Source organism: Barbus barbus (genome assembly GCF_936440315.1).
Source record: "Barbus barbus genome assembly, chromosome: 19".
Taxonomy (NCBI): domain Eukaryota; kingdom Metazoa; phylum Chordata; class Actinopteri; order Cypriniformes; family Cyprinidae; genus Barbus; species Barbus barbus.
The window spans coordinates 22,281,021-22,299,612 of NC_136747.1; the positions used below are offsets into that span (position 1 = coordinate 22,281,021).

General features: G+C 36.1%; 2 protein-coding genes across 3 annotated transcripts in view; both read right to left on the bottom strand.

Annotated features, from left to right (window-relative positions):
* Positions 1–2,447: 2,447 nt before the first annotated feature.
* LOC306885813 (leucine-rich repeat-containing protein 71-like) lies at positions 2,448–10,515 on the bottom strand (the record flags this gene model as incomplete). Its single annotated transcript, XM_079442597.1, has 14 exons — positions 2,448–2,585; positions 2,653–2,741; positions 2,829–2,940; positions 3,068–3,141; positions 7,259–7,334; positions 7,464–7,658; positions 7,770–7,853; positions 7,963–8,122; positions 9,194–9,262; positions 9,545–9,619; positions 9,739–9,805; positions 9,899–10,018; positions 10,143–10,265; positions 10,431–10,515. 14 exons carry the CDS (start codon positions 10,513–10,515, stop codon positions 2,448–2,450), a joined length of 1,467 nt encoding a protein of 488 aa, XP_079298723.1.
* Positions 10,516–14,892: 4,377 nt separating this feature from the next.
* Positions 14,893–18,592, bottom strand: part of LOC306884806 (histone-lysine N-methyltransferase ASH1L-like) — a 31,018-nt gene continuing 27,318 nt past the window's right edge. For both annotated transcript variants that reach the window (XM_079441007.1, XM_079441008.1), the window contains 2 exons: positions 17,253–17,742; positions 14,893–16,323 (listed from right to left, as the gene is read on the bottom strand). In XM_079441007.1, coding sequence (XP_079297133.1) covers positions 16,232–16,323; positions 17,253–17,742 — 582 coding nt within the window. In that variant the 3' untranslated portion in view covers positions 14,893–16,231. The remainder of the gene's footprint in view (positions 16,324–17,252; positions 17,743–18,592) is intronic.

Sequence of the window (18,592 nt, forward strand, 5' to 3'; positions counted from 1 at the left end):
GTGCACGTTGACGCGGGAGGGTTAACCACGCCCACATAAATTTACAATAGGTGGACTTTACGGGCATAGTTGGGCGTAATTTAAGTATGTTAGGTCTAAATGTTAATTCTTGTAGTTTAACGCGTAGTTCCACTTGTGCTTTCTATCAAATGACAATTAAAGATTAAATTAGTATTTTTTTCAAGTGTGATTTAACGTCAAGCTCCCTTATGGACGAGGTATTACAAGCGTCTTCTGTTAGTTTTCTCAGCGCTGGCATGGATGGACCAATCACATTCGTTTACTCAGTCTGTGTTTAATCTTTGATGAAAAAGAATGAAAAATAAAGAGCTCTGCTGATGAATGAAAAACAGAATAACATACTTATGTTGACTTGAATTTGATGCTTTATTTTAATAAACACGTAGCTGGTACAATTATCATTTTTAAGATTTTAACTAATACAATTTAAATGACCAATTAGTAATACATAATTATTTCAGCAGAAGTATAACAGAAATACAGAGAATATGTACATATAAAACAATACAGGCTGTTTCAGCAACCCTTTGCCCTAAAAGCCCAGACCAACTAAATTAAATTTCCATGGAAAAGTTTACTAGAAAAATTATCAAAACATGTGGTGGCCAAAATGATAAACAAATCAAAACTAATATTCAACCCTTTGTCTAGAACGCGCCATTTATAATGTCAGTGAATATGTAAAAATACAAATTAACAAAAAAGATTAACAAATTATGAAAGCATGAATTATTGATATGGTTGAGTTGAGGCAGTAACTTTCATATTTTTCATATACAGGTGCTGGTCATAAATTTAGAATATCATAAAAAAGTTGATTTCAGTAATACCATTCAAAAAGTGAAACTTTTATATTAGATTAATTCATTACACACAGACTGATATATTTCAAATGTTTATTTCCTTTCATTTTGATGATTATAACTGACAACAAATGAAAGTCCCAAACTCATTATCTCAGAAAATTAGAATATCAATTAAGACCAATGCAAAAAAAAAAAATTTTTTAGAAAATGTTGGCCAACTGAAAAGTATGAACATGAAAAGTATGAGCATGTACAGCACTCAATATTTAGTTGGGGCTCCTTTGGCCTGGATTACTGCAGCAATGCGGCGTGGCATGGAGTCGATCAGTCTGTGGCACTGCTCAGGTGTTATGAGAACCCATGTTGCTCTGATAGTGGCCTTCAGCTCTTCTGAATTGTTGGGTCTGGCGTATTGCATCTTCCTCTTCACAATACCCCATAGGTTTTCTATGGGGTTAAGGTCAGACGAGTTTGCTGGCCAATCAAGAACAGGGATACCATGGTCCTTAAACCAGGTACTGGTAGCTTTGGCAGTGTGTGCAGGTGCCAAGTCCTGTTGGAAAATGAAATCTGCATCGCCATAAAGTTGGTCAGCACCAACAAAGTTTTAGAGCATGAAGTGCTCTAAAACTTCCTGGTAGACAGCTGCGTTGACCTTGGACCTCAGAAAACACAATGGACCAACACCAGCAGATGACATGGCACCCCAAACCATCAATGACTGTGGAAACTTTACACTGGACCTCAAGCAACGTGGATTATGTGACTCTCCTCTCTTCCTCCAGACTCTGGGACCTTGATTTCCAAAGGAAATACAAAATTTACTTTCATCAGAGAACATAACTTTGGACCACTCAGCAGCAGTCCAGTCCTTTTTGTCTTTAGCCCAGGCAAGACGCTTCTGACGCTGTCTCTTGTTCAAGAGTGGTTTGACACAAGGAATGCGACAGCTGAAACCCATGTCTTGCATACGTCTGTGCGTGGTGGTTCTTGAAGCACTGATTCCAGCTGCAGTCCACTCTTTGTGAATCTACCCCACATTTTTGAATGGGTTTTGTTTCACAATCCTCTCCAGGGTGTGGTTATCCCTATTGCTTGTACACTTTTTTCTATCACATCTTGTCCTTCCCTTCGCCTCTCTATTAATGTGCTTGGACACAGAGCTCTGTGAACAGCCAGCCTCTTTAGCAATGACCTATTGTGTCTTGCCCTCCTTGTGCAAGGTGTCAATGGTCGTCTTTTGGACAACTGTCAAGTCAGCAGTCTTCCCCATGATTGTGTAGCCTACAGAACTAGACTGAGAGACCATTTAAAGGCTTTTGCAGGTGTTTTGAGTTAATTAGCTGATTAGAGTGTGGCACCAGGTGTCTTCAATATTGAACATTTTCACAATATTCTAATTTTCTGAGATACTGAATTTGGGACTTTCATTAGTTGTCAGTTATAATCATCAAAATTAAAGGAAATAAACATTTGAGATATATCAGTCTGTGTGTAATGAATGAATCTAATATACAAGTTTCACTTTTTGAATGGTATTACTGAAATAAATCAACTTTTTCATGATATTCTAATTTTATGACCAGCACCTGTATTAAACCCTTCTTGTCATTTACACTGTTAGGCGTCATTGGCAGTCTTGGGTTCACCATGTTCATCCTCCACCTGACCAGAGCGGTTTTTCTTCAGAGGGTCCCTGAGAGACATAATCTCCTGTATCTTCAGGTAGGTGTCACAATCTGAGGGAAACCGATTCCTCTGAAAAGCATAGTTGAAATTAAAACAAGCTCTTTAAAAGGATTAGAAAAAGAATGATGATACTCACGTTGAGAGAAAGACGCAGAAGCCCACCTTCACCCTGGCCTTCCAGAGATGAGAGGAACACCTTGAGTGATTGCTCAGTCAATTTATTTCCTGCATTATCAGAAAAGAAAACGTTACAGCAGTACAAGTATGTTTAACTCTAATACTGAAATTAAATCAATTCTGAAATGAAATCACCTGAGAGATTCAGAGAAGTAAGGCATGTGTTTCCTGGATGAATGACTTTCCCTCCAGTGTGCACAATTCCAGGATCCAATAGAGGAATCACTGTCTCAACCGCCTCCACTCTCTGACAAACAAATGCTTCCATGTTTATTGGGAAATATGTTTAACTGTCGATACACACACACACATATATATATATAGAGAGAGAAAGTTTAGCATTTTCCTTCCTTCTGTTTTTGTCTTATTCTTACCTCTTGTTCAGATACTAGTAGATTGTTGTCTTTGCCTGCTGATTTTCCAGCCTGACTACGGGGAACTTTATTATCTAAGTGAAAAGCAAATAAAATATATAAAATAAAATATACCATTTAAAATATAAAGTCCACTTCTGAATCTCAAACAAACAGGTGTCAAAGGAAGTTAATTGATGGTGTAGAACTTTGTCGAAACAAGAACACACACACTTATTAACAGGACAGCACATTCCGGAGAAATTTGCTCTTTTCACTATCTGTGGCCGTAAAATTAATTAACGACCAGCACCGCGCCCAAGCATCCTGTTCTGCTCTCCTTAATGTCTCACGAGACCCCTAAAACAAAGGATATATGTGTGGAAAAATCTGAAATGTATTTAAAACAGGACTTCACAGTTGTTTCTTATCACTTAAGCATAATTCAACCAGAAACAGGACAAAGACCTTGGCATCTGGAAAGGCTCCAGCACAGACCCTCCCCGATATCTCCTGACCATTAACACATAAATTCAATGATGATATCAACCAGGAGAGACAGTTTTACAACCGACGTCCGAGCTAAGGAAATCTCCAGATCTCTATATATGTGATGTTCTCATGACCTCGAACAACTCTTCTCTCTCTCTCCTCCTCACATTCCAAAGGAAACGCGCCTTTTCTTCTTATTAACAGACAAAGAGACTCGAATCTTTGCTTAAGTTACAATATATATTCAGGTTGTATTTCATGAAATTAAATTAAATCCTTTGCTGATAATGCTGCTAATGCTTAAAGCAAGTAATCAAACAATTCTTCATAATGCTGCTGGAAACTGGTTGCATTCATCTTTAAGAGTAAAGATAGTAAAGTTCCTTGCTTGTGACTCCCTCCGGTTGAACTTAGAGCATTCTTGAAAACGAGCATTAGAACTCTTCAGATCAAAACAATTCATTGCAATGTGTGTGTTTGTGTGTTTACGTATTCTGTTTTGTGTTATTTAGCTTAGTAGTTTTGTAGAGTAGTAAAATAAACTTTGATTTTATAAAGGAATCTTTGTCTGGTGCTGTGTGATTTTCTAGTCTTAAACTATTTGCCAAATATTGTGTTACCTATGCTCAAAATTACCTAATCAATTCTGTGTTATTATCGTGGCCATGGGAATAAAACTGAATTGTTAAGAGATGACGTACTGATTTTAACGCTTGCTGGACAAGTTGTTAATGAGGTATCGTTAACAAGGTATAAGTTGGACATTTTGATTAATATCGATTAATCATGTAAATATCAATATCGAATCTTAAGAATAGATTCCCTAAAAGCTAAATTAAAATAAGGGCTAATCCTTTACAATGGCTACTCTCAGTGATATGTGTCGGGTCCCCGCTATGATAGCAGCAACTTTCACAAATGTTTACAGAACAAGCGGGAACCCAGTGCGCCTGTAGCTTTCTCTATCTCTGTTCTATCATGTGATAGAAAGTCTAAGAGCTTCTCAAGCCATACAGCTGACCCATCTAATCTGCGGCCTATTATGCATCAAACTAAGATTGCTGAGACACAAAATAATGCCATCAACTCAAATATTTGCTCACTAAAAAATAAATCATTTCTGATCAATCATTTCTGATCAATCAACTTAATAACCACAAACAACCTGGATTTTATGTTTCTAAATTAAACATGGCTAGAAGACAGCTGCAATGCAACAGTCCTCAATGAAACAACCCCTCCTAACTTTAATTTTATAAGTGTCTGCAGGACTGTTAGGAGAGGTGGAGGTGTAGCTGCTCTATTTAAAGATGTCTATCAATGCAAGCAAGTGTCATTTGGTCAGTACTTGTCTTTTGAATATCTAGGTATTGTGCTGAAAGGTGCTCCGCATATTCTGTTTATCATTATTTACAGGCCTCCAAAATACTCTCCAGCCTTTGTTGAAGAGTTCACAGAACTGTTATCAATGATTGCTATTGCAGGGGATTTTAATATTCACATAGATAATGCAGAAATCAAAACTACTAAAGAAATTATGCTTTAAACACTTTTGACCTGATTCAGCATGTGCATGGACCCACACACAATCGAGGACACACTCTAGATTTACTCATCAATAGAGGTCTAAACATTTCATCCATTGTTATTAAGGAAGTAGCACTATCTGATCACTTCTGTATTTTCTTTGATATATTGATCTCTGTTACCACTGAATCTAGATCAGTCTCTGTCAGAAAGAGATGCATTAACGAAAACACTAGTGTGCTATTTATGGAGGCTATATCTTCAACACCAAGCATTTCTGCAGACTCTGTTGATCTTCTCCTTGATTCCTTTAACTTAAAAGTTACGAATTTTATTGATGATATTGCTCCCGTGAAAGTCTGCAAGAAAAATGGCAGACAAAAGTCACCTTGGAGAAAACCAACAGCAGTTCAGTGAATGAAAAGACAATGCAGAAAAGCTGAGCGGAGATGGCAGAAGAATCTCGAAACTCAGTATAGCATCTATAAATTCATGCCTTCATGCTTTCAATGTGGAACTAGCCACAGCTAGACAGACCTTCTTCTCAAACCTTATAAACAGTAACTTAAACAACACTCGCACTCTTTTTGCTACAGTTGAGAGACTAACAAACCCCCCAAGTCAGATTCCCAGTGAAATGCTTTCTGACAGCAAATGCAATGAGTTTGCTTCCTTCTTTTCTGAGAAGATCAATAATATCAGAAAGGAGATTGGCATATCTTCTAGTTACACAGATTGTGGTCACATAGATTCGACCGCAATTTCAAAAAGAAGTAACTATGTCTGTTTTTGAAGCAATTGATAGCAAAATTTTGGAAGAAATAGTACAGCACCTTAAATCGTCAACCTACTATCTTGACACACTTCCCACATTCCCTTTTTTCAAAAATGTGCTTAACTGTTTAGAAGCTGATCTCTTAGAAGTGGTGAACACCTCACTTCTTTCTGGGACTTTTCCAAACTCCCTGAAAACGGCAGTTGTTAAGCCCCTTCTGAAAAAGTGCAATCTTGATAACACCATATTGAGCAACTATAGACCAATATCAAATCTTCCTATCATAAGTAAGATTATTGAAAATGTAATTTTTAATCAGCTGAACAACTACTTAAACTCAAATGGACGTCTGGACAATTTTCAATCTGGTTTCCGTGTGCATTACAGCACAGAGACAGCGGACTTTAAGATAATAAATTATATTCGCTTTAATTCTGATTCTGGCAAAATGTCAGTGCTGGTACTACTAGATCTTTCTGACAAGAACCAGAAAATCTGAGCATATCACACCAGTCCTCAGGTCCTTACACTGGCTTCCAGTTACATTTAGGATTGATTTTAAAGTACTTCTACTCGTTTGTAAATCACTTAATAGCCTAGGACCTAAATACATTGCAGATATATACTAATGTACACTGAATATAAACCTAAAAGACCACTCAGATCATTAGGATCAAGTCAGTTAGAAATACCAAGGGTTTACACAAAACAAGGGAAGTCTGCTTTTAGCTATTATGCCGCCTGCAGTTGGAACCAGCTTCCAGAAGAGATCAGATGTGCTAAAACATTAGCCACATTTAAATCCAAACTCAAAACTCATCTGTTTAGCTGTGCATTTATTGAATGAGCACTGTGCTACGTCCAAACTGACTGCACTGTATTTTATGTATAATCATTTTCTATTCTTAACTGTTTTAAATTAATTTTAAATCAATTTTTATATCATTTTAAAATTTTAAACAGAAGGCTAAAGTAAGTGCTGTGATGGTAAAGAGAATGTGGGCAAAATGCATTCTCTAAGGCACTAAGAGCCGTAGAGGCAAATAGTGCATTTGAAGATATAGGAAATACAGAGAGAATGTGAGACGCTAGAAGGGAGGTTCTAGTCGTAAACCACTCTCGAGTTTTAGCGAACAGGTCAGATATGATGGTCAAAGTAAGTAGGGGGTGAAGTAGTGCAATAGTTAGGTGTTTTGGAAGTTTTTTTCACTTAGTGCAGAAGAGTTTGAACAAAGTTTGAGAATATTTGTTTTTAAATTCCTTGTTTTTATTCATATAAAAAAAAAATTCCCCCTTATTTTTATTGTTGTGATTTTTTTTAAATGACTATTTTACTTCCTTTTATGTAAAGCACTTTGAATTACCACTGTGTATGAAATGTGCTATATAAATAAACTTGCCTTGCCTTGCCTAATTACCTTTCTTGGCCACCTTTGGCTCCTCTTTCTTTGCTGCCTGACCTGGCGCTGGTTTCTCGTCTTTCTTAGGGTTGTCCTACACACAATAAAGCAAAATAATGCAACAAACATCATGAAACAATTGTAAACCATTGTGTTATATCTCAGTAAAAAAAGTCAGACTCTTTTCATGTCATAAAATGTATAGGGAACAACACTGCTCTACCTTCTTTTTGGTGGGGTTCTTTGTAGTCTTGTTGAGACGATCCAGTGAAGAGCTGCTGCGGACGGAAACAGGCCGATCATTCGAGTCTGCAAGACTAACCAGAGATGGCTGGACCTTCGTTGATTCTTCACCTTTAATTAACAGCTTCCTCCTCTCAACTATCTCCTCATGTGTCAGAGCAAAAGGGCCAAGCACCTAAATAAGTAAATGAGAAAAAGATGCATGGAAATATGCATGTTTAATGTGTCAAGTTAGGCAGAGTAAGGAAAACAGAGTGTAGTTGTTAATAGGAGTATAAAAATATACCTCAGCCAAATGAGCTGCTCCATTATCCCCTATTTGATTGTAGGATAACGACAGACACAGCAAGGAATGATTGAGACGCAGACCCTTCAGAAAGAGGGATAGGTGATATTAAAAATTCAGTTTTAAATATATGCAGTCTTGACATCATTAGAAACTGTCTGAACATCTTCAGATGGTAGACTTCAATACACACCTGAGCAATGTGAATTGCACCTGCATCACCAATACTATTAAAGGCTAGGTTGAGAGACAGGAGGTTTTTGTTGGCAGAGTGTAAAGTGGACAGAGCTGAGCCAATCAGACAAGCTCCTTCCTCTCCTATATGATTATTACGTAGTGATAAGTCCGTCAACCTAGCATGGACATTATTTGAAAAGAGCTGAGTGAAAAATAATGCATTTTTACAGCAATTTAAAATAACAGTGTTTATTTGAATACAGTATATTTTAAATTGATTGTAATTTATCCCTGTTATGGCAATGCTGAATTTTCAGCATCTTTACTCAGTCTTCAGTGTCACATGATCCTTCAGAAATCATTCTGATACAGTGGTGGCCAAAATTATTAGAACACTAGTATTTTCACCAGCTAAAAAAAATGGTTTTAAGTCAGTTATATCTTTTGTTGTAGTGTGTCAATAAGAAATATCAGTTTACATTTCCAAACATTTATTTTGCCATTAATTGTAATAATCCAGTGAGATTTTTGTTTGCTCCACACAGAGATCTGATCTGATCTTCATCCAGTCTGTCTGGAATGACATGAAGAAACAGAACAAACTGAGACAGACTAAATCCAGAAGAACTGTGGAGAACAACGTCTCCAAGATGCTTCAAGAAACCTGCCTGCAAAGCTACCTGAGAAACCATGCACAAGTGCACCTAGGGCAAAACCTGCTTTAAGTACAAAGGATGGTCACACCAAATGTTGATTTAATTTAGTTAATAGAAGTTAATTGATAAAGAAAATCTATGTATGACATTATTTTTGACAGCATCCACATAGTACAGCATTTTTTACACAAGTGCCTAAATCTTTTAACAGTACTGTAGCTTTGCAGGTAGGATTCTAGAAGCATCTTGGAGACATTATTCTCCACAGTTCTTCTGTATTTAGTCTGTCTCAGTTTGCTCTGTTTCATGTTTTAGCTGGTGAAAATACTAGTGTTCTAATAATTTTGGCCACCACTGTATGCTGATTTGCCACTCAAGAAACATTTTGTATTATAATCAATGCTGAATTTTTTTAATTTCATTTTATATATTTATTTTTGCTGTTTGATCAAATGAATGCATCCTTGCTGAATAAAAGCAAAAAAAAAATAAAAGCATTAAATCTTTAAAAAAAATAATTTTACCCCAAACTTTTGAATAGTACAATATATTGTAAGCATGTATGTATGTTTAAAAATGAAAATGACTCACATGCTGTCTTCCCCTAAGAGTAAGTGGTAACTCTGCTCAGGGGGTGGATTACCCTCCAAAACCACCTTCCTATTAAGATATAAGTTGGTAGATGATGGCATCGTATTTTCCAATATCTATTACCATAATGTATTTTTCAAATAGATCTTTTGTCTGTGGTGTAAAGCCCGCTGGCGGATATGATTTCATGAAATATATCATTTAAGCCTTAAATAACATTGTGAGATTTAATTAATGTGAAATTAATTAATAAAAAGTTATTCATAACACACTGAATGTGGGTCTTAATAACACTGGCAAGAAATCGTTAGAAGTCATTCAGGTCTTCGAAAACAGTTTGGCTGTTCTTACCTGAGATTTGAGCACAAAGACACCGTGTTTCTAATGGAGGTGAAAGTGGAATCCGTCAGGCCCGCACGCCACATGCTGCAAAGCACCACCATTAATGGGACATTGACATAACATGCTGTTTATTTGCAACAGGAACACTCATAAACATACATAGCCTACAACACACACACACACACACACACACAAAGGCTTACTGTAAGTTACTGAGTGACGGCAATATCCTGCTCAACACCTGAAGCACCACCTCATCCACCTTCCATCCTAAAAAAAATTACAGCAATAATAAACAAAGTCATTTTCATATTAAACATTTCTTAGGAGTGCTACATGTTTACAAAGAAGCAACAGCCTTACCAGATATTTTGACTTCCTTTACACTGCCGTGGTCTTCATTCTCCAGCTCTATCTGGAGGCAAGGCTTAGAGGACCATGTTGTTATCTGACTTTCTAAGGATGTCTGAAATTGATTGTCTTCTTCAGTCCGGGTTAAGGTTTTTATTATGAAAAAAATGAAGAGTTGGGAGACAAATAAATAGCATTAAGTATAACATATAATCTTTTAGTAGAGTAACGTTAGACATTACAATGATGTATTTACCCATAACTCCTCTATTTGTAGATGTTGCCTGCTTTATCTTCACAGAAGGGATCTCTCTCACACCCATGAGTTTGCACAGCTCAGAGAAGTCCAGCTCCAGATTTCCTGAACACTGGTAATCATCTAGTGCGAGATACAAAAACACACTGACACTGACTTTAAGTGTTCTCGGTCTATCACAGCATTTTAACTCCAACAAGCAGGATATCTTCGGACATGGCATATATTTTGGTTATTTAAAGATCGCATGAAGTCAAATCTATCTATCTTTACAGTCACATCACATACCTGCAGTTTTAGGTGGCTCTTCGTCAGTCACAGAATCCACCTTGTCCACTTTCTCCTTGGAGGATTTTTCAACTCGTTTTTTCATATTTTAAGCGGAAAACTAACCCGCAGTTGGTTCAACCCAAAACAAAACTAAATAATTAATAATTATAATAAATATGCAGTTGAGCAGCTTTTATTCAGCCATGTCTCTCTCTCTCTCTCTCGGTTTGTATTCCGTTGCCATGCCAACAGCTGCTGGCGTCACCTGGCGGATGGCGGCAAAAACAAAACTCTGAAAACACACCGCTCTTGTAGATAAAACCTTACAAAAATTACCATAGTAATTTTTTCTTGCCTGTACACTCAAAAAACTGTCACCGGTATTAGACACAATAAAAAATAATGTGTCAAATAACTAATAAAAAAGGACAAATATACAACTGAGAAAGCAGGGTAGTTTAAAAACGATTTTTAGCTCCACACAGAAAATAAAAATATACATTTTGCATATCATACATATATTAACTGCAGGAACAATTTTTCTGAAGGTGCAATATGACCAAGATGTGAGATGAATTAGAGTAACTTGCTTTAATAAATGCTTTCATAAATATCTAAAGATGCTGATGAATAAAATATTCATTTTTCAAATTAATGTATTTCTTCTGTCAGAACATAGTGGTAATATTTCTTAAAAGTAATATAACATAATCTTTGAAGTGTGAGTCAAAGTATTGGTAAAATTAAGAGACATTTACAGTGCCCTCCATAAGTATTGGAACAGTAAAGACAAAATTGCTCTGTTGGCTGTGGAGTCAAGACATTTGCAAATATGATTAAAAGATGAATATGAGACAAAACTACAGAATGTCACATTTTATTATTGGGTGATTCAACTCATAGATGTTTTACCAGCTACGAAGTTCAACACTTTTAGAGTTTCATCCCCTATCTGATGTGAGAATAAGTACTGGAACAGTTGCCTCACAGGTCTTTCTAAGTGATCAGCTGTGTCCTGTTGCATTAATTCTTCAGATATTAAAAGCAGGGAATGTGTCGTATCAGTTATATCCATTACTTCTACATTCTGAATCTTGCATTCGATGATTACACACAAACGAGGATGAAGATGAGGGAGCTGACTTTGAGAGAAAAGCAAGCAATTTGGATGCTAAAAGAAAAGAGGAAGTCAATTAGAGCTATAACAAAAACAAAGGGCATGGAGAAATCAAGAGTTTGGAAACCACCAGCGACACCAGCAACCAACCATGACCTGATCGGCTGAGAAAACAACAGTAGTTGATGACAGACAATTCATAAAAGCTGTGAAAATGAACCCTAAAAGACGTGTCTGTAAAATCACCAACAACTTCCAGAAAGCTGGGGTGATGCTCTGACAATCTACTGTCCTCAGGAGACTTTGACACAGAATTACAGATGCTACATAGCAAGATGCAAACCTCTGACCAGCACCAAAAATAGAAAGGCAAGAGTTTGCAAAAAAGCACAAAGGTGAGCCAGAAGAGTTTTGAAACTGTGTTTATGGACCGATGAGACAAAGATGAACATTTATCTAAGTGATGGGAAAGCAAAAATGTGGAGAAAAAAGGGAACTGCTATTGTATATTTTTGTTTACTCACTATAACATTATCTTATTCAAAATGATAAAACATGCTTAAAAATGTAATTCATGCACTATTCTATGCAAACATGTACTAAGCCTGTGCAACAAGTGACTTTCTAACTAGATTCTGATTAATGGTCTTAGAGTGCCATCTACTGGTCATACTGAGTATAGATGTTTTATAGGCCGTATACACCGGTCAAGGAGTACAGTAAACTTAGGATAACCTGGGGAACTTTGGGTGATTTCCAGAATATGAGGAATATGACAGATACATGTAACCAACTGTGATGTATGTCGTCTGGGATCACTGCCAACCAATGGGAGTGAATAAAAAGAACTTTTACTTTTTAAAAATGACGAATATAGACGAACGCCACCATTAAAAGATAGACAAGGTGAACAAGTAATTAAATGTGGTAAATCAAACAGACATGGACAATGAGAATAACAGGAACTACCAAATATGGGCAATAAAAAACATATATATGCTCTGTACTGACACTCACAGAACTCAGATGCAGATGATGTGGCGGCTGCTTCTCGATTTTGTTATCTTGGTATAATAAAGTCTTTTCTTTCACATTTGAAACTCTGCTGTTTTGAGCCTTTCTAATTGCACCAACTGAGATCCGGACGAGAGACAACCTCTTGTGCCACTACACTGCAAACAATCCCAAGCATACAGCCTCATCTGTAAAGCATGGTGGAGGTGGTGTCATGGCATGGGCATGCATGGCTGTCTCTGGAACAGGTCCTCTCAACTTTACTGATGACTTAATGTATGATGACAGTAGCAGAATGAATTTGGAAGGGTACAAAACCATCTTACCTACCAATATTCAAGAAAATGCCACCAGATTCATTGGGAAGTGCTTCATATTGCATCAGGACAATGACCCAAAACACCCTGCCAGTTCAGTCAAGGAATTTATAAGGGCAAAGAAATAGAAAGTCTTAGATTGCCCAAGTCAATCTCCAGATTTAAATCCGACTGAACATGAATTTCACCAGCTGAAGAGGAGAGTAAAGGCAGAAACTCCCCAAAACAAGCAACAACTGGAATTGGCTGCATTAAAGGCTGGGAAAAGTATTTCAAATGATGAGACCAAGAGTCTGGTGATGTCTATGGTTCACAGACTCACTGCTGTGATTGTGCGCAAGGGATCTGCAACTAAATGATAGCTTTTCATCTTTTATATCTGCCTTATGTTCAACTGTCCCAATACTTATGCTCACATCAATGAGTGGGATGAACTCTAAAACTGCTGTTCTTTTTATTTGGTAAAACGTGTGTTGAAACGGCTAATAATAAAATGTAACATTCTGTAGTTTTGTCTCATATTCATCTTTTAATCATATTTGCAAATGTCTTGACTCCACAGCCAACAGAGCAATTTTGTCTTTACTGTTCCAATACTTATGGAGGGCACTGTACATTTAAATTTAGTCATTTAGCAGATGCTTTTATCCAAAGCGACTTACAGAGACATGAAGAGGCACATATTTCAGTGATCATCTTGGATTAATTTTGAAGCAAAAATTTTGCCATTTTAATAACGAATGGCAGATAAATGCCTCAAGAATGAACAACTTTAAAGTCAGTATATGTGAAAACATCAGTTAGCATTAACATTTATTTACCAAGTGTTTTCCTTGTATGTATTTGGTAGTTCAAATGATGGTACACAATGTCAATGTGCTACGCAATAGTTAAAATTCACTTTATTTGAAGATGTAATGACTGTCCATACAGTTAAAATACGATTTGTCTGTATACCTGGAGTAATAATGGTTATGACCTAATAAAGAACTGTATCACAGATTCTCTGCTAAATGTATGAGCAACAGGCAAGTATATTCACAATAATGTAGTGCTTTTTATTAAAAAACAAACAAACAAAACAAATAGAATATAAAACAAAAAAGTAAAAACCAACAGCATTTATGACTTTTATAATTACAAACTTTGAACCAGAGTGGAAGAAGTTTCGACAAACTGTACACAACATCACAAAATGCCTGCCAGTCTGTCCATATACAATGCTTGCATCTTATTTTGTGATTGTCTAAAAATAACTAAACAAATCACACAAAAACACACAAATACAAGAAATACAAGCATTATATTTATGACCGCTATCACAAAAAAAAAAAAACAGAACAATCTTTTCTCATTTGAAGAAGAACAAAAAATTTAAAAACAAACAAAAAATTAAAAAGGAGATTAAGAACATGATATTGGGTTGACAGCTTTTTCTGCCAAAATATAATTTTACATTTTTATGTTGGTTTGTTTTTTTAGTGTTCAACACTTTGCAGCAAAAAACGAGGAACATTATATCTTTTTCTCCTCAAAAAGTAATAATAATAATAATAATTAGAATAATGTTAATATTAATTATTACAGTGACGGGTGCCAGGTGTGGGGTCACTGCGACGTCCCCTTCCACAAAGTCCATCAGACGATTCTCCCTCTCGCAATGAGCTCAATTCATGGTTTTGGGTAACAAAGTTTCAGACGGTTCGTCGCTTACGCCGGAAATTTGTAGCAATTATTAAATCATAATGTCTGCCGCTTTCTCGCCCGCTTTTCGTAAAGTTACATGTGACAATTCGGTCAATACAAATCGCATAATAATCATAAGAATCGTAATAATAATAACAATAATAACACACATAGGGCTGAATCCTGTACAATACAATACACAAAATCCATTATCAAGATATTGCTTTTGGAGACATTTCTCACATTTTCCTGTCTGTTTATATACATAGCTTGGCACTATACAACTTTCTTTCCTTTGTCAGTTTTCATCGTTTAGTTTTTTTTCCTCGTTTAGTTTTTTTTCCTTGTCGGTCCATCTAAGGGGTTTGAAATACTTATGTCATAGCTGATGCATTAAGGGCAAAAATCTCATCATGATTTAGTCTATAAACATTCTCCATTGCAACTTGAAAGGCCATTAAAACCAATAAAAGAAAAGAGAAAGAAAACAACAACACTAAAACCTGAACACGACCCCATCCCACCCGCCCTACAAGCCACTCACCAAAAATATAACGTCACGTGATACAATACGTTCTTGTGAATTCATGAATTTAACTGTTTATTAACTGCTGTCAAGCCCTTAGTTGTTTCCTCTTTCGTATTTATATTATTAGAATGGGCTCACAGACACATACACACGCGCGCGCGCGCACACACACACACAACGTAAAGAATCGCACACACTAACTTACCATAAACAAAAAACGCTCAAGATAACAGCATTCTAAGGCGTTATATAAAGCCAGCGTGCCTCCTCAGCTAGAATTTGTTTGTTTGTTTAATTTTTTTGAGCTGGTGAATTAAATACTTTTAAAAAAGGGGGCGGGGGCTGGGCAGCCATTCTAACCAATCACAATGCCCACGATAACAGAAGCGAAACATTCCCGCCTAGTCCCGAGCTCACAAACATGGATACCCCCCGTCGTGCTCCATTCCTAACGTAATTACAGTATAACAAATAAAAAACCAAACAGAAAAAGAAGGTAACATACTTATGTTTTGCTTTATCATACAGCATTGATCAATACTGCGTGAGTGTTAGTGTGTCTTATCCGTACATCTCCGGGGAGCGAATGATGTCCTTGTTGTTAAAAGTGCAGTTAGCCAACGTTCTTTCTCAGCTCTCTCCTGTCTCTCAGTCTATGGGCAGTGTGTGTGCGCTACACTGCACCTCCTATGATGCTCCTATTGATTTATTTTTTGCCTTGTTTTCTTCCTCAGTTGTACTCAAGTCATTCCCATTGTCGACCACAACGTGGCGACAGACTCCCATTTGCACCCGAAACGAAGGCCAAATATAGTACCACTTAGTCATAGAGGAGACATTTGACCAGTGAAGTCATAGTTAATCCGCAGCAATTCGGTTAGAATTTCAAAGCAACTTTCCTATGTCTGACACTTGCTCTTTTTAAATGCATCAGGTTTGACGATTTGCAGCAAATTGCATGTCCTCAGTGCATGAAGCTCGGGCTGGTCTCTCTTGTAGCTTCTTTAGAAAAAGAAACTGCAAGATATAAATATGAACTTGTCGCCTTTCACCTCTGTTGACTCCCTTGTTTTCAGGTGTAGTCCACCTCTGCTCCTCCAGATTCATTATTCTCTTGCTGCTCTGCAAACGTGCTCGGCAGAGAGTGTAGTCAGCATTACTTCCTACAAATAAATTCGCTCAGCCCAAGCGTCCGTCTGCGGAGGCGGCGACCAGAGCCTTCCTCGAGAAGATACGTCACATCTATTGCTGTAAAGGAAGCAATAAAGAAATACGTTTTCATCAAACGAGAGGTTACAGTAGATTTGTAGCAGTGTGAAGCGAGACAAGCAGATTATGAATAAGCATAGTATTAAAAAAAAAAAAAAATTGTTTGTTTTTAAAAAGGTATATAAATCAAGTCTATGAATCAGTTCTTATGAATTGTTATTCAGTTATTCAGAATAAAATAGGGTATATTAAATAAAGACAAGCAATAACATTATATATTAATAATAATATTTCCCAACTAAAACTGTAAAAACATTAATAAAATACATTTTTGAATCTCAGAATAAGGTCAAAGATCAACAAAAATATAAAGATGATATATATTTTAAAAGTATAATGTAACAGTTATATTTTAGAACACAAATGTATAATATTCTGAACAGTATTAATTATTAACAGAAATAAAATCATTTCCAATCTAAAAATGGTAAAATATTAATAATGTAAACTGACAATTAATAACATTTATCAGTGAATCTAACAACAAACATACATTTTTCAAATAATTTGGTGAATATTTAATGCAAACTATAATCCCAGATTTTTTTTTTTTTGATTTTGTAGGGGTGAAATCTGGCCTGGGCATTTCTTTCTGTGAGATCCACCCAAAAGTGTGAATGTGGTCAATTATTTGTCATTTTATCCATATTTTACAGTTTTAGAAGACATTAGATTAATGATATTACATAGATATTCATAAAGATTTTATTCATGTAATATTATTTGTGTTTTAAAGTTAAAATATAATTCATGATACTTAATGACAAAAATGAAGCCAACAATGAGGTTTTTAGAACATAATCAAAAATTATTAACATCTTTGTGATACCATTGAAATAAAAACGTTGGATTACAGGAATTAATTATGTTGGAGCCTTTTGGTTAAAAAAATATTTTCTGTCTCTTACCATTCTTGCTGGGTGCCCGGTGCAGCAGGTCGAGCAGAATCTTGTTCAATCGCTCTCTCTGTGCTTCCCTTCTTCCCAGGATGGATGGATGAAGAGGTGAAGATGAGAGTGAGGAAGAGCATGGGGCATCCAATGCATCCCGCCCTCCTCCTACCCTCTCTCGGGAGCCCTCGTCTGTCTCTCTCCTCTCTCCCCTATCTTCACCCTCCTCCTCTTCCTCTATGTCTTCCTCCTCCCCACCTGTCCTCTTTTCCTGTGATGTGGATAGCTGGGGAACAGGGACGCTGGAGTCCTCCTGAGTGGTCTCCATCTCTCCCTCCAAGCCTTTCCCTCCGTCCTCGTCCCCATCTCTCGAGAAGCCAGCAGACACCCGGTCACATGACGTGCTGGGGGCGGGTTCTTCATCGCATGTTGCTGCACCTTTGGGCCGCTCACTCTTCCAGGCAGAGCGGCCGCCGTTCCTCTTGTAGTTATCTGGCACATAGTGAGGCTATGGAGAGAAATTTAAAAAGTGCACACTTAATTCATGACTGTTTGAATGTAAACTAGTTAAGTAGTTACAAGGCAACAATGGGGAAAAAACAGATCTTTAATCGTTAATCAGATTTATAGACGAAACGGTGAAAATATGAAGACAATAAAAAATTATGGGCTATAACAGTGTATGGGTAACTCCCAAAATGTCTAGTCAAAATTTCAAACTTGAATAGAAAAAACAAAACAAAATTAAAAATAAAGAATTAATAATTTTACACACACACACATACAGTAATTAGTCATTAAAAGGCAAAGTAATACTACTATTAATATATTACAAATAAATTATAAAATAATATATAAAAATAATAAAAACTTCCCATTTAAATCTGTACAAATATGAATAAAATAAATTATTATTCATAAAAACCTTTATGGCTGAATCTCAGAAAGATATGTCCAGATCAAAACAAAACATCAAATCTGTAATGTAATATATCAAACTTCAAATATAAAGTAGTGCTGTCAAACGATTAATCACATCCAAATTAAAAGTTTGTTTACATAATATATGTGTGTGTACTGTTTATATTTATTATGTATATATAAACACACATACAGCATATACTTTGAAAACATTTACATGTATATACATTTACATTTGTTATTATATATAAATATATTTAATATATAAACAATTTTTTCTTAAATATATACATGCATGTGTTTGTATTTATATATACACAATAAATATACACAGTACACACACATATATTATGTAAACAAACTTTTATTTTGGATGCGATTAATCATGATTAATCGTTTGACATCACTAATATAAAAATAATAATAAAGTTAATATG